Raw genomic sequence first — 22,026 nt, forward strand, 5'->3', positions numbered from 1 at the left:
CTTCAAGGCAGGAACATACTGCTCTTCTAGTCTGATTTTTATTCCAAATTGCTCTGTATGTTTAGAGACTTACATAAATATATTCGTCAGCTGCTAAAATGCACCTGCTTCCAGCATGAAATACCAAGACACTGCGTAACAGTTTACATAAAGTGAGACAAAACATCAGATTAAGTTGAAACTATAAGGGAAAGTTAGGTAGGCAGAACATAATCATCCGTTTGGATTTTGGCCAGAAGCTCTAGTTAATTCTCGAGAATAATGTTATGGGATTTTTAATTTCAAACCTTCTGTTTAACTGTCATGTTCCAAAAACTGGAATATGCTTTCTGAGCTCTTTATATTATCTTCAGGTAACTGCAGTTCAAGGTTTGAACCATCCCCAACACAGAAAGCTTGTAATCTTGACAGGATCATTGCACAAGCCATTAATAATAGTAATTTAAATTTTAACAAGCCACAGCTACCCTGAACAAGATAATAATACACACGGTGCTGTATATTCAAAAATTTATGTTGTAAATAAAAAAAAAATCTAAAGAAAACACAATTAATCCATGTCATAAGAGCAGCTTCCTGGTCCCTACCACTTTTTCATTTTTCTTATTTTATTCTTCTAGTTCCTCTTTTTCTCGGTCTTTAACTTCATGAGCTGCACTCATGTTCTGTTAAAGCTTTAATTTCACATTTTCAGAATCTTTTTATCTTCTGACAGAACTCAAAGGATGAAGTTTCTGCAAGTCCTCGCAGCCAGCCCTAGAAACACCCTGCAAGCTCCACGTAGCACATCAGCGACTACTTGTCTTGTCAATGTTATTTATGTGCCACCAAGGGAACTTTATTAAATTAGTGTCAAGAGGGCAGACAAGCGGCTTCCTGCAGAGGTAACAATAGTCTTTACTCAGATGAGATTGCTGAAGAGACAGTAACTATTGACCTACATAATATGTTCTGGGACAGCTGTAAGTATCAATCTTCCAGCTTGATGTCTGTCTGCCGTTTTATTTTAACGCTGAGGGTCTTTTCTTTCACATTCAGATTTTCTACTCCTTGCTAACAGCCATTTTGTTTCCTAAAGAAAAAAAATCATCTCTATTTATGGGCCACAAAAGGTCCTTGACAATGTCTTCGCAATACAGCCTTAGGGAAGGAGTGTCTGCTCCCACTGAGCCCCTGGTTCTCTCCCACAACACTGCGCTCTCTACCCAAAAGCTAACTTAAAATTATCTCACTCACCTTTCTTCTGGATCACTTTATTAAACAATCCAAGAATCATGTTTAGTATTTAGGAAAGATTTTTTTTAATCCCTCAAAATTCTCTAAAGGCTTCTCAAACAGAAAGAAAAATCACGCCCTGTCTTCCTCTTCAATTACCTTACCCACTGGATGATTCCACTGCACATGGTGACATTAGTTTAAAGAACTAATTATCTAACTATAACATGTATCTAAAAATAAATTTCAGGCTGGACTGACAGCAACGGTCAAGAGCTTTGCTCAAAGTTACACTGAGAAAAAGCGAATTATTATAAAGAAAATCTAGACTTCCAAAGCACTTAACCTGCTTCAGCCTGTGACCTTGAAATGTCCTGCAGGCTAAATACTTCTGATGGTTCAACCACGTGGCCAGAAAACAACAAAAACTTCTAAGGATGCTGTGAGAAACTGCAGATCAAATAAATCAGCCTCTTCCCTCCTGTTCAGATCTATCTGATCTGGAATTACATGTGCCTCTGGGATTCCAGGGACAGCCAAGCTCCTAACACAGTATTTCACACAGCAGCAGGACGGGGTTTAGCTCCAAGGTCCTGACCACTTTCAAGCTGGGGTCGTCACCTCCCACTTAGCTGACAGTAGGGAGTGATTACGGCCTTCCCGGGCCACCCCCCACGATGTCGCTGGTGCTTCCGCGTGCTGCTGCCTCCCTCGGCGGTCTGCACACTTCAGTTGTGATCTAATGGTTCTAAAACACTTCCAGAAGAAAATTTTTGTGCAAATGTGATTTATCCATTATGAATGACTGCTTATGTTTTTCATGTAATCGCTGGGTGACGAGCCACCTCTCTAAAGCAGTGCTGTCACCCAGCCATCGGGTCGTTCTGTAGGTGTACAGAGCGTGGATACTCTCCCTCCAGCCCAGAGCACGAACCCACGATCATTTAGCCTGCACCGAATTGTTTCCATGCTGTGGTTTCTGTCACATCGTCAATGTGTGTACAATTTTTAGAACATGCAGGCATCCTTAACAAAACCCTAAAGCCCAAAGCACAGCTCAAATTGGAGGCATTGCTTCCTGTAGCATCTCTATGTGGTCACTAAATAATGGAGAGTGGAACAGAGAGGTGGGTTCTTGTGCAATGAGAACAATGTGACCCGAGATTGTTATCAGGGGCTGAGCAACGCTCTAACAATATTGTTACATAAAACCTTTCTGTCAGAAATATTTCCACACTGCTACAGTTGGAACATGCAAACCTCGTATTAAAAAGCAACTAGAATGCTTACTAGGGTCCTGATGGTTTTCAATATTTTAATTAATTACTGGATGATGGCATGCAGAGCACACGTGGCTCCGTATGAGAAGGTTGCAAGGACTTCAGGAAAGTACCAAAGTTCAAAGTGATGCGGATATGTAGGAAAATGGTCAGAAATCAAACAATATGTTCACTAAACACAAGTGCAAAATGCTACACTTAGGGGAAAAAAACAAATTAAATGCATTAAATGACCTCCTGAGGTCCCTTCCAGCCTTCCCTCCCTCTGATTTTGTCATCTAGCATAGTGCTGATACCAGAGAATTGAATGGAAACGTCTCAGCAAGACTGGAGTTCCTGTTTTTCATAAAACTTACTACTCCACTAAAAACACTGCGATATTTTTTAAAGTGTGAAGGTCTTAAAGGCACAGGGTACAGCCACATCACCTCGTACTGGAAATTTACATTTCCTCTGTGACCAATTTAAGGCATACTGTACTGCTGCAGCGAGTGCTACACAGCAGATTGTGGATCACCGAAATGGTGCTATGCTGAAATGAATATAAACCATGAGAAGCATTTAAAAGCAGAAACCTATAGCAGGTATCGTGCTTTCCATTTTCACGTGGTGGACATCTTGGAGTGACTGCCATCATGGGAGTGCGTACTGTAACATAAAACCACAGTTACAATATGTATGGGTTCTCATGAAAACCAAAACTTGCTGATGTTCTGATAACCATTTACTTTTACTAATGCTCTACAAAATATGTCTTTTGCTGAAAAGATAACTCTAACTCTGTTAAATCATTGCTTCTCTATGGCAGTTTTTGTGCCCGCCTGTGTCATGAAGCCTGACACACCGACCTACTCCCTCTGCGCAGGGTGAGGACTCTGTGCCCACATAGTTGTCACCTCATTTCGAAGGTCTTCACGCTGGTTTTCAGGCCCAGCTTGTGATGATGCCTGCAGAATCACTGCTTGATAATCATATCACTAAATACAAATAATTTTTTATTATTGTTAAAGGGCCTTGGTTACATTGTCATCTCTCTAACGATAATTTTACATTTTAGTTTTCTTCTCTGAAAACTCAGTTTAGCCTTCTCCTTGAAAAGAAAATTCGATTTGAAATTCACAATCAAAACTAGGAAGCTTGAGTCCTTAAAGAGTTTTTGTTTGGTTTTTTTAAGGCTGCAAAGGAAAAGAATAGGAACCTGAATTCTGAAATTGTAGCCTCAGCTCTGCTACGGATTAGTCGAATAATCTTCTGGGAGGTCACAACCACTCCCCGACTGAATGAGAAAAGTAATTCTTTCCTGCCTTACTGGCATATTGTGGGATTTAAATCATACAAGTTCATTTTAGGACTTGAAATATTCGGGTGAAGCAGGCTCAAAGATGATGGCAGTTATTTTTCACCAAAGTATTTTCAGAACTGCAGCACTGAGATGTGAAAAGGAAAATAAGAAAAAACTGTGTTTTGATATATTTTACCTTTAGCCTTTTTCAAAGACAGCTCTACACTTAGAGGAGTCCCGTGCCTCTCACTACCTCCTAAGCTGATCTACCCGTGATCGTCGGGTTACCAGCCCATTTCCAGGCCCTAGATCCATGCCACTAAAAATTCTGCAAATTCTAACCAGTTCTGACCTACAGTTCTTATTCTAAAGGAAGCATCAAATGGACTGAGACATGTGAACAACTGTCGTCAACAACCACGGGCAGCAACTCCTCCAATAACATGAGCCACATAATAGCATTAATGTAGGAATAATTTAGCTTACTGTGTCACCTACAGAAATGCTGTGTACAAGGTATTTTAGATGTTTTATTCAAAGTAACTGTGAAATAAAAAAGTGATTAAAATAAAAGCATTCCTTAACTAGTTGCCTGAGGGATGCATTAAACCAGACCCTTTTCGAAGATGTTACAGCCCCTTAGGTTACTGAAAATGATTGTAGTAAAAACTGTTCTCAGGCTGTGAATTAACAGCTTACCAGATGCCCTTTTTTAAGCACTGCAGTGTAGCAAAAACCCAAAACCACTACAACGTGATAAACTCACCAGCCTCGCACACGCCAGCATTCTGCAGGTAAGTACGGCACCGCTCCTTGTGCTCCTCTAACGAGCTCCTTTGCTTGTAGCTCCTTCCACAAAACTCACATTTGTATGGCTTCTCCACTAGAAAAAGAAGAGCACGGTATGAGATAACCACAGGAGACTGCTAAAACCCGGTCTCCCTGACAGTCATGTATATAGTTACTAACAGCATATATTCAGCTCGTGGAGAATGCTTTAAATTTCTGTTAAGTTTGTGAGCACTGTAATCATCACAAAATCAGGGTCACCCAAGGGTGAGGCCCCCCCGGACACACAGAGTTCCTCTTCACCCTCCCGAGCTCAGCCCCAGAAAAGCAGAGGACCTGCAGTGAGAGACTGTTCCCAGGGGCTCCAGTTCCCAGAGCCCAGCTCCCGCTAACAACTTCTCTTGGTGTCACTTCCCTAGGGAAGAGAACTGCACCGCTGCTAAATCGGGACTGCAACTGTCCTGCCTGCCTGCCCTAGGTCCTGTCTATACAGCATTTTTCAAGGATTTCATGAAACTGATGAATTTAAACCAAACCAGAACCATATGTGAGGTTCATTTAATTTCCAAAGGCATTGATTGTAAAGTGAATTATGTTCCTAATTGATTTAAGCTAAAGCAAACCTGTTTGAAACTCCAGACACCCACACAGCCTTTCCCAGTGCCTCACACACAAGGACTGGAAGCACTTCCTGAATTATCTCATTACTGTTCTGTGAGCAGACATCCTCTAACACACCCGGGCAAATCATCATCCCTGTACAGCACGAATATAACTAGCCCTGCATTGCATACCCTGCAAAAAGACCACACTCCCTACTGCTAATGCAATTGTTCACTTATTCACGTTGGTTCACTTGAAGAGATTTTCTTTACGCTGTTTGATAAGCCAGCTCTTAAAACTTCAGTCACAATAACCACACGACGTGTTTGAAGCACGATGTTTTTAGCACTGTGCTGGTGGGGGACAGTCACCACCACTGTGCTGGGTCTTGATTAAATCAGAATCTCATTTATCCATGTCAGATAATCTCATTTTTAACTTTGATTCTTTGTGAGGTTGAACTTTTTTTCCTGTAAAGTGCAGTGCAGAGATAACATCTATCATTTAGAATAAATATTTTCTTTCTAGGCCTCTGTATAACACAGGATATTCACAAATCAAAGACTAAGCACAACCTGGCTCTTGCAGAACTGGGGGAACTAAGATTAATACCTGGTTTGTTAGTCAAGTCACCTCAGCTCTGTGCCTCCATTTCTCCCATCTGTAAAATGGACGCAACACCCTACCGGTCTTGAGAAAACCCACTGGCATTTGTTGAGCATGTTAAGACATTCAGATGAAAGGCACTACACAACAGCGAGGTGTTATGTGGCAGTAGAGTTACGCTGTCCTGGATTATGCTCCTAGAGCCATCCCAAGGGCAAAGCGTGTCTTTGCGCTGCTCCTCAAGTTCAGAGCTTGCTGGCATAGCTCCACTCATTTCGTGCAAGCAGGTGTCGAGGCTGGCCGTTTCTCGCAGCACGCCGCTGCGACGGCGGGTTTCCCTGCGCCCTCTTCCTGCGTTAAGAGCGGAGCCGGGTCCCGGGCTGGTTCCATCAGCACAGCAGGCGGAGCGAGTGGTCACTGCTCTTTGTCGACTCTTCGAACTCGAGCTGAGCAAACTTTGCTGACTGACTCTATCTTCCACACCTAGTGTCCTAGTGACACACATCTCAAACACATGAAGTGTCTTTGAAGTCACTTACCAGAATGGGTCCTTAAGTGACCTGTTAGCGCATCCCTCCTCTGGCAGGCATAACTGCAAAGATGACATTTAAAAGGTTTTTCCCCTGTATGTAGTTTAATGTGGCGGAGGAGGTTACCCTTCTGAGTAAAGGAAGCTCCGCACTGATTACACTGGAATGGCCGTTCACCTTAAAATGACATACAAAAAAGGACATTTAATGGTTACGTGGGTATCATGCTATCCTCATACCCTTTCCTTTTTGGAAGAGGAAAGAATGAGATACTGGATCAATTTCTTTCTATAGAAACCCAGACAGCCCTTCCGTTGACTTCAGTGGGAGTTACGTGCAGCTCTGGTGTCAGAGCTTCTTGTAACATATGTATGACTATGGAAAACACTGCACAGTTCTTCCATGGAACTAAGTGTTCTGGAGGAGGCTGATTCCAACAAGCTAGCAATTTTTATTACAAAAAAAAAAAAAGTCTTATCTTACTGCAGGTCGAAACCTAAGATGCTCATTGGTTCGTTGCCAAAGAACAGCACAAAGAGAAATACACATACAGACTGGAAATGGCAGCACAAAACCAATCTAACTTGTGTTTTGTGCCTGAAACGCTTAAATGACATAGTGCCTTTCATCCAAAATTCTTAAAATGCCTCACAAACGTGCTTTTACTAACATTCAATCCTGATAAGAAGAAAGGTGGGTAAAGTGAGGCACAGAAAAGTGAGTAACTTGCTAGAGATCACATGTGGCATCAAGGACAGAACAAGGAAATACTGATTTTGGTATCCTTTTTAAACATAAGGAGTCTAGATTACAAATTATTATCCTTTCAGTATTCAGCTCTTACAAGAATAATATAGGGATATTTACCAGTGTGGCTACGCTTATGAACCATCAAGACATTGAGGCTAATGCAGGCTAATCCACAGATATCACAATTCATTTTTCCACTAGCTGGCCTGACGTTGTCATATGAACCAGAATGTCTTTCCAGTTTAATGCTTTCATATTCATTATATTCTCTGGGATAGGTGTAAGGCATTTCAGATTCTTCTGGGTTTTCCATAGGCTCTGAATTTAAAGCACTCTCCTCTCTTTCACTGTATTCACCTTTCACTTTAACCACATCATCTGCAGGTAAAACAAAGCACAAAAGTGAAAAGATGCTCATCTTAGGCACAGTGAAGTATCTTAGGAAAAAAGCTCACAAAAAAATTACATAAATTACATTATCGATCTTTCTAAAAGATTTACTTAAACACCCAAAGATGAAGAAATGCAGTCGAGACATGAATCTTCATGGGTCACGTACACTTAATGATACTCACAGTGAGATAACCTTTAAAAATATTGACCTGCCTGTTAACTACCTTTGATGAATAACTTCCTTCTACAGATTATAAAAGGATAATACAGTACAAACTTCTGCGATTACAGGGTACTATTCAGGATTCAAAAGAAAATACTTATTCCCACAAGTCACAATTAACCTACAGAGATTAGCATCACGGGCTACTCCTGTGAATTGGAAATACAGAAAGACACAGATTAAAAAGGATACTTCTATCTTCCCATGGAACCTCTGGTGCTTGAAACATGCCTAAGAAATACGTCTGGTCCGGTATAAGACTTCCAGTGCTCCCATGGTATAGATTCTCACCAGCTAAACCTAATCAATAATCCTAATTTTCACTTGCAAATTGCAATTTTTATCCAAAGATCTCAAATCTGTGCGGAGCATCCGATGATCTTGACACCTGTATCACAAGGTTACTTTACTATGTGAGCAAAACCAGCAGAAGCAGAGTAAAGATCTCCTGATAAATAGACGTGTCCCAGAAACGTTAAAAGATTTGCCCAAAGTCATATTGCGTGGCAAAGAACCCAGACTCACGAAGATCAGCACCCACGGCCCTTGAAGAGGTTCCTGGACCTGTCGCCATGTCCAGAGAAAACCAAAGCCACTGCCTTAAATGAATGCCATTTCATGACAAGAGGAGAATGTAACAAGTAGCTAATCATTTACTAACAATAATGCTCCCATGTAAAAATATAAGCAAATTGGTCACACTATATAATCAGCTGATGATTCCCAACTTATGTCACTGAATTTCCTTTCCGCTATTAACTCCAGCATTGCCAGCACTTGTGTTCAAATCCTTACTAATTGACAGGACAGCTTTTGTTCTGCTTAAAGCTGACTTTTCCATCTAGACAAGAGCTAGGCTATGGCTGAAACCTGAGCTATGCCTCAAGCTACCAAGTGAAGAAAAGCACAAAGAGATAAAATACATAGTTTCCTGTTTGAAAGTATTGTTCTCATGGCCACCTGCTCCTCTCTCAAACTGAGGGTTAGACAGTTAAATATGGCACTTAATCACTTGTCCTTTCTCCAAAGTACAGAACATGGACTGCTGAATATGTATTAGCTCTGGTTCTGAGTAATAAACCACATCAAATGCCGAGAACAAACAATGGGTGACAGCGAAAATGAGGTGGCAACATAAAAGCAGCACTCAAAAATAAAGATCTGGCAACCAATACTTTCATGAAATCAAAATTTTCAACTATATTTTAGTGATAAAATCACTCCTGTATCCTAAATGTCTGCACTAAGCCCAGCCAATCTATCTTACTTTGGGTTGAAGTGGGGTGGAAGAAGCAGGTGGGTGATAATTTCTTCAGCCTATGCAAGAATCCACAGTAGCATGGAAGCCTCCGAGACTCCTCTTGGCGCCCTCCCTGGATGATGATATCCACAGCAGGATGGCTTTTTTTCCCCATATTGTGAGGTTTTATGCCCCTATCCTAAACGTTTTTATTAGAGTTTGGTATTGGGACTGATTGCCCTGGTCCCAGAAGGGCTCACACCGGTTTGGGTGTTTGCTCTGGGCGGCACAGGGAGGTCTGGATTCACCTACAAACGGCCCGTGTTAATCTGCACCTTCTTCAGCACCAGCTCTGCTCCACACCCCGGGGATTCCACGGAAACAGGGCATCCTCTGCAGGGACCTTCTGCTGCCAACTTCCCGTCTGAGGGTGCAAGGGTGATCCTGCTATCAAGACTCCTCCAAAACTAGTTCACACATCCATTTTCATCCCTCTAAGGAAAAATTATTGCCAGTTGCTGAAAGCAGATTTCAACAGAATCTCTTTTCCAAAAAAAAAAGGTTGGTTGGTTGGTTGTTTTTTTTTCCCTCTCAGAAGGAGGCAGTTCCAAAATAATTTGCTACATCCTGCACAACATGGTAAAAGGAAGTACACATTGCAGCTGCACCTTGTTGGTACTTTCAGAAACAATTTCAATTCCCACTTTCTACTTAACGTCCCACCTTTTGTCTGCATCAAGTGCAATTGCTTAGCGGTGGTGGACTAGTTGTAACCTCCAAATGAGAAGACTTCTCTACCGTTTTCTACTGTTTCTCAACCACAAGTTCATGGCTCACAGCTTTTTACTCTTCTACAGAGTTATGCTGGTGTCCATGTAGCGTGGCAGGAACGCTGGTTTGAGTTCCCCATGGCAAGCACTTGCTGACTGGCACAAACTGGGCAAGCCATCCTATGGTTCCGCTGCGGAAAATCATTACCTCTGCATTTTCCATATTGCATGCTGCCTGCCTGCAGTGCTTCTGTTTTCGTATAGTAACAGAGAAGGATGCACCTGAGTTCTGATCAAGGCTTTTCCACCACTGCCTCCCCCAAGAAACGCCACCGCCGCTCCAGCAGCCAGTGACATCCCACCAAAGCTCGAGCGCTTTCCGGTCTGCGTGTAGGAACTTGAAGAACCTCAACGGCAAAATTCACCTTCCGATGATTGAGAACAACAGTCAGCAGAAGCCACTAGGGAAGAGGATTTTTTTTAACCAAATAAATGTTAGAAGGGTTGGAATTTTTCTGTCCTAACACACCTGTTATTGTTTCGAGTCTACTCAGCCTTCCTGACTGCTTTGGTACAAAGCAGGCAGAGGAAAAGACGCCTCAGTACAGTCAGCCCAAAATTAACCAAGTGTTGCAGAGGTCTGAAGCAACTAAATTCCTTTTTCAGCCCTGACTTTTGCTCTGTGTACGGGCATGCACAGAGCACAGTGTGAGATAAGGAGATTGGCAGCTGCCTGGAAAGGTTTGTATCTGTCACTTAAAAATCATATCCACATCTTTTAATGAGATTAGGGAGTTTCCAGGCTGGGCTGCCTTAACCAAGAGGAAGGCGGCTGTAACTTCAAGTAGAAAAGGGAAATTTAACCGAGGAAAAACACAATTATCCCTAACAACATTAACAAAGTTCCCCCAGTTGAAAAAAAAATGCTATCATCACTTCTATGCTTAGGAAAGTAAAGAGGTTGTAAGAGGAAAAAAACATTCACGGTCTCCTATCCAGGTAACTATTTTTCTTGAGGCAGTTCGTGAAGGTAATACACGCTGCAGAACAAACTGTTGTAGATTTTACACAACAAAGTACCAGTGTGATGCGTTAAGGCTGATGCACATGGTTTCATTTCCTGGGGAGATGATTACAAGATGAAAGACATACTCCAGAGTAATATTTTTGTTTCACCTGAAACACTGTAAAAACAATGGGTTCTGGAAAAAATCCAAAATAAAGCTGTGGTGGCAACTTCAGACTGAGTCACCACATGAACAGTGCTTGTGTATGTTCTATAAAATGCATGAATAAAAAAAGAAGTCAACAGCAGCAAACAATTAGGACAAGCTAAAGTCTTATCTTAGCTGTTCTCTCTAGGAGGAAGTCTCAGAAGGAAAACCCCCCAATTACTATATTTAATCCAAGACCTGGGCATCAAATATAGAGAAAATAACATAAGTTTTGTACTGTTGTTAAGCAAAGTTTACCAGTAGTGTTATGAAAAGCACAAAGAATAAAAACCAGAAGCTATTAAAGACAACAGCACAAAAGGGTGATGTTGCTCAAGTGTTTTACAAGGAGTGGGGTCATAATCATGAAATCCTCAGCACATGCAAAAAGTCAACTGGATAACAAAGAAACTTAATCATCTTAATGTGGCATTTTAATGATGCTGCTGATTTGCTATGCCAATTCAGAGATAATGAGCCCCTAATGCTACAGATGTTCAGCCAGACTAAAGAAAAAAAAAGAAAAAAGAAAAGCTTTTCTTGTATGCCATTTCCTAACTATCCAATTAAACAAATTGTGAAAGCATATAAATAGTTTACCAGGTTTTGACAGCTGTTAATAGCATTCAGATGCTGAAGAACAAGAAGGGAGTCTATACGTGTGCATATTGAAGGATTCTTGTGACTACCTGGATTTGACAGGTATTAACTGATGATTCATCACCGTTATCTCCACAAATTGTCCCCAGAAATAGCAGTATAAAACCAAACCCTAGCGCACACATACTTGAGTCGGTCCCTCCCAGAACGCGAGATTCCTTTACCTAAACCAGCTTGAAACAGAACAGACGTGTGAGGTGAAACTGAAAAAGTCAGCGGAGTTTCCAAATTAAAGTCAGAATCCTGCATGTTTATGAAAAACACCTCTACAATGGAATTAACACGCTGTGGGGGAAGATATGTCATGAGTTAAAACCCACCCATATTCCTTAATGAATAAAGAGAGGTTTGCAGTACGTCCTGTTAAAATCATAAACTGGGAAAGAGGAAAAAACAAAATAAAAATCAATGCTATACCTAAGGTTTTTTTCCCTTAAATAACAGGAAGAAAACAATTACACGTGACATATATGTGTATATTGAAAATCTGGAGACTGTAAGTAATGGGGAATGATAAAATGTTAAGTGACACAACAGCAACACGAGATTATTATTTTTTTTAACAGAGACAACCCAGTCCGAGATAAGGCAGCTTTTCTCCATGTCTGTGTTCTACACCACGGCAGGTATCAGTTCTGGGGAAGGGAAAGGAGTTCAGGCCTTTTTGGCCCAACCTGGCTTTGTTTCTTCCCCTGACTCCAGTGACCAGCTCCCTTCCTCACAACAGCAGGGATGCTTTTATGAGATCATTGCTTGCCAACAAAGGAAGAAGCAATCACCTAGAAGCACAACCAGCTCTCAGCTCCACAGCAGTGGCAGCAGCGGGCACGAAGCCGTGGTGGCAATAAACGTGGCTCCCTCGTGCAGCGCAGCCACGCTGGACCTGCCCCGCTCTGGCCCGCGGCCGAGGGGCCCTTTTTGTGTCACTGCAGGCCAAAGCACGTTCTCCTGCACTAAAAATCCCAAGTACTGCATTTAGTACTTCTGCAATGCACTGGAAACCCCTACATTTCACTTCCTTGACTTACTAAAAATTATTACTTGGACATATTGGCTTTGATTTTATCTTTGTGCCTGCCAGTATTTTCTTAGTACCGTTGTTGAGTCTCCATTTCTGTACAAAAACCAAGCATAGATACTGTATAAAGCAAACCTGCGTGGTAATTCCTAAATGAAGCAGTGCGGTATGCACCTGGTGGAAATTTCACTTCTAAAAATAGGAGAGAAACTTTCATAATTCCCCTTTGTGGAGTGCATGCTCTATGGTAATGAGTTTCCTTGTTTTTATTGTGACTTGAAACAAAAATAGAAACAAATCAAATTGAAATGCAGCACCGAGAATTGGAAAGAAAAAAAAAAACAACACACCACCACAAACCAGGCATCATTTTCCAAGCACTCGGATGTGTATTTTCTACTTCATTAATACCAGTGTCTTTCTATCATTAAAACACAGTATAATTTGTCTAGTTGTACGATTAATTACAACAACAACACACACACCCCCTCCCAAAATAATCAAACAACATACATCATCTCCAAGCTCATGTGAGCCAGGAAACTTGAAGTATGTAACTGGTTCTTAAAGCATCTTATTCAAATACAAGGATTTTCTTATCAAGATGTATATTCCTGTGTAAATCTATAATTTCATTCCTGGTATTTCCCATCCATTACCAATTTCTACCTAATAATAACCTAGCGGGGTTTTCAGGACTTTCATTCAAAAGGTTTCCAAAATGTGTTAAAGTTTTATTAACAGAAATAGTGATAAAGGAAAAACGTCAGCCAAAACTGAGCGCTGCCAAAGCTGGAGTTAAACAGGGCAACTGCACAGCAACACTGGGCCACGGTTTAGAGAAGGAAATGAAAAATGATGCATTTAATGGACACTGCAAACAGAATTTGGGGAAGCAGAATGTTATTACCTGAGACAATATGTCTAGGGGCTAGAAAGCTATGGTAGTACTATGCTAAAACTACCACGGGGTTTTATTTTTATTTTTTTCTTTTAAAGTGTGAATAGCTTGCTGCTTTCCTCACCTGCCTGTACCCGCAGCGTTGCACAGGAGCACAGGGGACCGGAGGGACGCCACCCGCATCCCTGGGCCTACAGTGCCCAGATTTGCCAAAGCCTGGCCCAGATGACTTTTGTTTCATTTATGGCACCTGTTAACATCATCCTTTCCAATCTTAGCATCTTTAAAGCCTCCCTCTTAAAAAATAAAAAGATGAAAGTGTACGAGTTCTTCCCTTCTGTTACAGTTACGATAACATCACTCAGAAAAGATTTCTAAAATTACCATTCCTAAAGTCCAGAAAGCCAGATACAATCACAACCGTTAAATCAGACTTCAATTAGACAGTTAATCAGAGAACATCTGGACCTAACAGTCAGACTGAAAAAGGCCACATGTTAAATTCAGATAATCGCCTTCCTTGGTTATATCAAGGGACCTATTACTAATACGACCACTCAGGCATGATCATCTCTGGTCAACTGCTTTTTCAAATGAACTTCAAATGTGAGAAGTTGAAAGTGTAGTTTCATTTAGTCTTTTTTAATTCATCTCCCCAAAGTCTTCCTTACAATGCAATACACTCTTGTGTTTGATACTAGAAAAATATGAAGAAAGAATATAATATGAAGAACAGGGAAATCTGCGATAAGTATCAATGGAATTTTAACACCCATAAACTGAAGACAGGAGCTTGGTTAAGATGCTGCTCAAAATCCTCGAACACCATAACCTTCACAAAACTAAGTGTATTGATTTGATTCAACTATAAAAAATTTTCCAGGAGTAAATCACCTCGATTCTGAGAGTTGAATTTTAGATTGCAAGTACATTCTCTCCAAACTGAGGTTTTTATCATTAAATGCTCATGTTTTACTCTTAGCCTGGTCTCCCATAGAAGCGTATGGATGCTCTGGGCGCTCCCTTAGCCAGTTCAGACCTGCAGACCAAATCCAGCCCTGTCTGGCAGAGGGGAAGGCGTCTGGGAATTCCTCTGCTCTGCCAGTCGGCCCGGGAGTACGTGCACCTCCCCACCCCGCTCCTGGAGGTGGTGCTCCTGTCTCAGGAGAAACACTCAGTGTGGCTGGCACACTTGGCAGGGGAGGTGCAGCAACAGACTGTTCAAGAAGAATATACAGCATTGAGCTCTGAACTAAACAAAGCTCCTGACAGCTCCTGCAGAGCAGCAGCAGGAACGAAGGCAGGAAGAGGACTGAACGCAGTGTGATGGGAGACGGTGCTGAGAACACGGCAAAGCTGCCTGGGGTACCAGAAGTAAAACATGGCATCTAGCACACGACGCAAACTTTGCACAGTTCAACGAAAAGTCAGCCAGCAGCAAGACACAAGCCCACTGGAAACCGAGCCTCATCAATTCCAACGCTCATGGAACTATTTGCTGCATTTTAGCAAAGTTTTGACTCTTGCGGATTTGTTTCTGCTTTCCGATACCTTTCCAGCAGCACAAGCAGTAGTAAACCTGCCCCTTAAACTCACACATTTTGTGCCAAATGAACAGCCTACTTTGGGGGCAAAACATGAGTCATCTTAATTAACTGATTTCCTTTCCACCAACCCATATTTCTAAAAATGGATTATTTTCTGCAATGACATGTGATTTGAGTTCCTAGGGCCGTTCTCTTCATCTTCACTTATTTCCTGCGGGAGGAAACACCACAACGCATCTACCCTGGACTAGATTTTATTTCATTGCCAAAGGAAGAAGTATTTCTCTCCCCTCTAATTTCAAGGGATTATTTTGTATGAATCCAAGATACGCTGTAGGACAAGTGATGAAAAATGCAGTTTAAAAAGTTATGGCAAGGAGTCCATCATCTTTTGAGTAACACTGTGCATCCGTTCTCCTTCCAGAGCTTGTCTTGTCTGATCGCTTACACTGATAGTCAGGGTATCTCAAAAGCAAATCCTATTTTCTGCTGACTGCAATGAGTTAATTAGAATAAGAAAAGCTGCACTTCTGTGATTATTTCAAGGCAATCGGAACATCCAAGTTTCTGTATCAGCCCTGGGTGCGCTGGGCTACCCGCTGTGCAGGATAGTCCACGCTGCTGTCAATCATTTACGGGCTGTGGTGACACAAGTGGCTGCGTTGATGTCACTGAACGTGCTTGGCAGCATTCCTGCTGCTGCTAGTACAGTACTGCAGAGCTGAAACAAGTCAAGAGGATCTTTTGTTGATAACACTCAGAGGCAACTTTCAGTTGGTGCACAGCCACCGGAGCCGAGCCCTGACACAGTTAAGCAGCGCAGACTCCCTGCCTGGTTTGCACACTCACAGAAATCCCCTGTTAAGTGAACTTCTGCAGCACAGCACTGCTGATGTTGTGAGATAACCCCTGAGTCCCATGAGCGGCAGGGCTCGATCTGGGCTTGGGAGATGTAATATTCTGATAAAAAACGGCACTTCCTTTTCGAGCAGATAAGTGCGTGTGCTAGCAGCACCACTGGAACCTCAGTACGCGCCTGAGCGAGGGTTTGTCATCCTCTCCTGTCTCACTCCAGCCTTTTAACCGCCCCCTTTCACACACCTAAATGCAGCAGCAATTAGCATCCATAAACCACAAATGTGGCTTCTATTTCTTTTTATTTCACAACCATGAAAGCTAGCTAACATTCATAACACCCAAAAAGTTATCTGCCTCAACAGATGAGGGAATTAAGACATAATTAAACACTTGTGCTTGACTGTGACTCCCACAGGAAAGAACGTGGCGTTTTTAATTTAATTTTTAGATTAAGGACGCTTCAACTTTGGCCACCAAAGGTAAGAGTGTTGGGGGCACGTAAAGAAACAAGGGAAATTAAGCGCTTCCTCCCCAGTCTGTCTCATTGCTTGTCTCTTTTCAGACCAGATACAGGAAGCACCATGGGAACAGCGTATTTTTATGGTTGCAGGCAAGCATACCCCGTGTGCACCACAGCATGCAGCTTCCATTCCCTTGAGGCAAAAAAAGGGTTTTTCTGTCTTTTTTTTTTCCCCTTGTTCTCCATCAAGCTTTTAATTAACATATCACTAGAGCCTTCTGCCTAATTGTTTGCCCTATACTTAGCAATCATCCTAGCTGAAGCCCTTTTAAAAGGGGTGTATGCTAGGACGGGTTGAACTTCATGGAGTGGCATCTCACCTTCGTCAGTTATGACACAGGCAGAATGAACAACGCGCCAGCCAGTGTGTTGGCACATGCTCGAAATACAAATACGGAATTGTTTCCTGAAAAAGTGGATTTTCTTAGACCAGACGAGCACCACTTATGACGACGTTTCAGCTCTATGCATTATTTAGTGCCTTCACAAAATTTCTGTAGCCTTTTGAAAGATCACAGTACCACCTCCTGCAGACCTAGCACAAAAGACTCCACCAAATTAGTTGCGCAACTTCTAGATTTGACGAGGCTCCAACTCCTGTTCAAATCCCCAGAGTAAGTCCCCACAATGTATTTAGAGTGTCAGCCATTCATAACGCAAAATTCACAAATGTATGGTCCAAGAAACTGGAAAATTACTTACTATGAATGGTTGACGAAACGTGGAAAAACCAGACATAATTGTACCAAGAAAAACATGGTACAGACACAGTAAGGCAGTGGAAAGCAGGCTATCAAATGCCTGATCTCTCCCTATGAGTCAGTGGCCCCATGTTCTTACCATGGCCTTCAGCAGATGGAACAAACCCTGTGGGCATGGATCATGCAGGGGTTCAGGATTCAAAGGAGAGCTTTCTGTGATGCAGGCTATCATCAGCAACGAATGGTGAAGCTACTGAAGTGGGATGGCTCGCTCACAGAAGGGGTGGATCACAAATACCATGATTAACATTTATGAGAACCACACAAATATTTTTCATTACTTCTCTTTACATTTGATATGCAATGAGGGTATTAGTGATCACACCCAGAAAAGTGCCAAATAGAGCTTTTTTATTATTATTTTAAACAGACAGACTTTTTGGGTGTAGGCAGGACATAATCCATTTCCCAAGAGCCACCGCCGACACTGACGATATTTTTATTCTGTGATTCTGGAGAATACTGTATATTCATTTTTACCAGGGCTAGTGATCCCCAAACGATAACACCCCCACCAGGGCAGCACTGTCAGAATGTGGTTTCACTTATCTAGAAGTAAGACAGATAGTTATGGACCCGCAAGGGCTGCTCAGTGACTAACGTAGCTGCTACTGTTGACCTGCAATTTATATAGTAGGCATGACATGAAAGCTGATTATTTCTGAATTTTAGTATCCGACACCAACTGAACTGGAAGAAAGTTGTCAGGAGGAAATTTAAATGCACCTACTGATATTTGCACAGCCTAGAGTACTAGCACAGCATGCTTAAATATTTAAGATTTGTTGTGCTTCCGGTATCAGAATGACTGTAGAGAACTGTATGTGAAGGAATGAAGTAAACACCATATATATTTTATTTTGTGCCATTTTACACTGAGATACCATAGGTATCTTTTTTGTGCATTTAAAACAGCTTACTCCTAGCAATCATGTCTTTATTCCTACAGTGAGAATCAAAGAACAGACCACTGTGGTACTGAGTAGGTTCATACTCACTCTATAATGAATGAACGCTGTGATGGTAAGGGAGTCTATCGGAGGGAAATGATGTTTTATTGATATTTATAGCATTATCTTTGAGATGTAAATTTTCCGTATTCGCATTCCAGAACAAATTGTAAAGAGACTTTAAGGGATCAGCAGCAATATGAGAAATGAGTGGTATATAAGAGCAGTATATAAACATTCTCTCACAAGCGTTCAAGTTGTACCTGACTCAGATGTCTGGAGAAGAGCCTGAGAAATGGTACTGAGGCTGCAGGGCACAGGACAGCCAAGGAACGGGAAACAGCCTCGATGCCAGGCCGCTGCGCGTGCAAGTGGTGGAGACAGGGCTCCTGGAACGGGCGGGTGGGGAGAAGCTAGAGAATTCCTCTTGGCTGGTCAGTATTGAGGGGCTTGTGAAAGAAACCCTGGCCTGGCTTCCTGTCTGCACAGCTCAGCGACTAGGAGGAGCGAAGGGCAGGGAGGCCGGGGAAGCACGGGCACAACGAGCTACCGCGCGTGGAAACGGCGTGCGGGATGGACAAACAGCTGCACTATAGCTGTGGGTACTGTATGTGCTGTGGGCCCTGAGAGAGAGATCGGACGCCTTGGACGTAGAAAAGGGTCGAAGCCTTCCATGTTCTGTGGATAAAAACATTCAACTGCTCTTTTTAGGGTAAGCAGAGCAGAACTCACCTGCCAAGCCAGACTCTACACCGCAGACGTCTATACTAAGCTACTCTCACTGGCTATAAATGGAGTCCTGCTAAGAAGCCGCTACTCTGGGGACACAAGGCATTTCATCCTAAGTCAGACACCCAAATTTGGTCAGAAAAACTGCGTGCTCTCTCGCCATCAACTGTCAAGAAAGGCCGGACACCAGCAGAGTTCTGGACACCAGCACTGCAGAGACCTACAGGAGATTCATTTCACCCTCCTCACGGACTCTTTTGCTAGTGCAGTGCTCCCTTCAGTGTTTTATGTTGGTTCGTACTTTGTTAATAAATAGAAAAAGCTTAATCTTTAATAATGCAAAAATTTAATCTCTGAACATTCCATTTCAATCCAAAATAAAGTAATCCCATTTATGCTCCAGGGAACAACTAAGGCTACTTGGGCAACCAAACTAGAGACAATTCTTTAGTGATTTACTTGATTCATGTGATACGCTACCTCAAAACTACTAACCAAAGCCACAGACATAATTTGTCTTGACACTCCTGTACTGCCATGGACATGCAGTACTTGAAAGGCAACATGAAACTGATAAAACAATACATGCCTTTTCCCCAGTGTACATATACCACATCCTCTACCAGGCAGCATTTTTCACTGTTTGTGGTTGAGAACTGGCATAAATGAACACGCTCAGCTCACCGGCAGGAATGTCTATTAACGCCGTGATTTCAGTTTGTGAGCTTCTACATCAAGGAAGAAATTCAGAGTCTCTTGCTCTGCATCTCTGTCATCTACACACGTACAAATCCTGAGCTCTGTGGGCCTGAAGGATTGCTGAGTCCAGGAGCTGCTCCTTTTATCTATTAAGTAAAGAGGGCCTGGTAGTTTTTAAAGAAACACAAAAATACACATTTATGTAGGACCTCTTAAACACAACAGTAGTACATATTGGTTTAGTATTTTATTCATACCTGTGTCTTCTTTCCGAGTTGTATAGGAAGGGTTTACTGTTCAAATTAAACAATAAACAAGGTAAACTGACCAACCTTCTGTTCACCCACAGTTTAGAGGATTACTGCTACAGCTTTAAATTCTACAGGGCTGAGTTGTCCTATGAATTTGAGGTAACTTGTCCTTTCTTTCAAAAGAAAAAAAATTACCAAGTTATTTTTCAGATACCAGAGTAGCTTAACAACATCAATAAAAAGTGCAGTCCTGACAGGCGTCTGTCATATGCAAACTACTTTTAAGAATTTGCATGCTACAACACACATTAAAAGAGCTCTCCATATGCACATGCTTTTTTATCCTGCTAGCCATATTTCACAGATCTGTAAAAGTGACCTTTATAAAATGCACATGAGGTTCCCTGATGGAAAACAGTTGCTCCTCCTCTAGAGCACGTTTAAACGCTCTAAACTGTAACGGTATCGTTATTCCTTTTACAGACATGCAGGCAAACCAGAGCCATGATCCAGAAAAAGCTTTCTAATCACTCCCATAGCATAATCAGATTAATGAAAAAACAATATAACTATTATTTTTCAGAATTCAATCTCCACTTTACCTCCTGCTTCTTCATTAGACTGATTGTGTTCCTTCATATCTTCCGCATTATCCATACTTTCCATTTCCTGGGATTTGTTCAGATTACAGTCTGTCAAAACCTCCTGTCCTTCTGAAAAAAACACAAGAATTACCGTTATGCTCCAAGAATATTTCCAGGTGATTACCTCAGAGTATCTGCAAGCTCCCAGTACTGCTCACAATGCCCACAATGTCCTTCCTGTAGATGCGTGACTTGCAGTTTGGTTGAGTGGATTTGCTTCCCAAAGTGACCTACAAACTCTCACGCAGAGCACACACCTTTAACCAAGACTTAAGTTTTTGCTCAGATTTAACTATTCTGGAGGTTGTTCTGAATGACAACAAAACAGGAATAAAGTCCAGTATATGTAACTCTATAGATCATGTGTATTCTGACAACTGGTGCTAGCAGGTAAGCAAGCAAACGCTTCAGAGCATGCAAAAGGAATCACAGCTCTACTTTGTTCATTTGGGCAAAATATTAATCATTCTGGCCCCAGGCCAGAAAAGTGCTCGAGCATGTTTAATCGGAAGCCTCTTTGAACCCAGTTGCACTCCTCTGCTTATTTCACATATGTCTTTAAACATCATTATCAGAAGGTTTTCTGCTGATCACTGGGGCAGCAGTATGTCCCAGAAATCCAAGCCCCTCTTCTCTGAAATAAAGACAAATTTTTAGCTATGGTGAAATTTATTTGGGTGAAGTTTTTCAAATAAAGCCTCTTTTCATAAAATCCATAATACAGACTAACTCAATTTCATGCATATTTCTGGAAATTTCAGATCAGTATTTTGTTTAAAAAACTGTTTTCTTTCAACAATCCTGTGAATTTTTAAAAGTTCACAGCAACACTGTGAAATTGCTGTTAAAATTGTTTAACTTATTAACAGTTGGATAGTAAAAAATCCAGTCCTTCTCAAGCTAAATATTACATTGGATCGGAAAAAAAAAATATTTTTTGATTAACAGGAAAGTAAAACACTTGTCCAACTCACACAAGAGGTTTGTTTTCCTATTTTCAGAAATGCAGCCAACCTAAAAGAATCACATTATTCTTGCTTCCCTAATCAAAACTTCCAGCTTTCTTCTGAAAACATTTCATTTCCTACTATAGCCTTTTTTCCCCTTTAGTATAATTTTCCAATATTATATCGAACTTGCACAGTTTTATTTCAATTCTAGAATTTGCTTTTTGCCTTTAATGCCCATCTTTGTGACTGTGCTGTTCCATGTCCTGGGAATCTAAACAAGCTGCAATTCACATCTTTTTCTCCATTTAAATTTAAAATTTTCAAGAGAGGGTGACAGAACTCTCACAACACCGTACCTGTAGCCATGGGCTGTTCCTGAGAATTACTTAGGTCCATACCTGCCTGTGAATCTGCAAAAGACAGAAAAGCAGTCTGAGTTGCTTAATATTTAGAACCATTCATGACACAGTTGTTATAATCTTATAAATTCCCATTTTCTTGACCGAAAGCAAAATTGAAAATTTTCAAGGAAATACATACCAAATAATTGTTATGTTTCACTGCACAACTTCTTTATATCTTGAGTGCTGGCATGTGCCCACGAAAGGGATTAAGTATTATTTTCTAACTCAAAAAATTACAG

At 41.5% G+C, this 22,026-nt stretch overlaps 1 protein-coding gene across 10 annotated transcripts in view; it reads right to left on the minus strand.

Annotated features, from left to right (window-relative positions):
* The window catches only part of IKZF3 (IKAROS family zinc finger 3), a 40,110-nt gene that overhangs the window by 9,213 nt on the left and 8,871 nt on the right, over positions 1 to 22,026 (minus strand). For 5 of the 10 annotated variants that reach the window (XM_074892049.1, XM_074892047.1, XM_074892046.1 and 2 more), the window contains 5 exons: positions 21,740 to 21,793; positions 20,392 to 20,502; positions 7,173 to 7,433; positions 6,315 to 6,482; positions 4,544 to 4,660 (listed from right to left, as the gene is read on the minus strand). In XM_074892049.1, coding sequence (XP_074748150.1) covers positions 4,544 to 4,660; positions 6,315 to 6,482; positions 7,173 to 7,433; positions 20,392 to 20,502; positions 21,740 to 21,779 — 697 coding nt within the window. In that variant the 5' untranslated portion in view covers positions 21,780 to 21,793. Of the gene's footprint in view, positions 1 to 4,543; positions 4,661 to 6,314; positions 6,483 to 7,172; positions 7,434 to 19,523; positions 19,703 to 19,870; positions 20,020 to 20,391; positions 20,503 to 21,739; positions 21,794 to 22,026 lie in introns of those variants that run through there. The other 5 variants (XM_074892045.1, XM_074892052.1, XM_074892051.1 and 2 more) reach the window with 5 other exon arrangements.

Source organism: Strix uralensis, chromosome 22 (genome assembly GCF_047716275.1).
Source record: "Strix uralensis isolate ZFMK-TIS-50842 chromosome 22, bStrUra1, whole genome shotgun sequence".
In the NCBI taxonomy this organism is placed as follows: Eukaryota; Metazoa; Chordata; class Aves; order Strigiformes; family Strigidae; genus Strix; species Strix uralensis.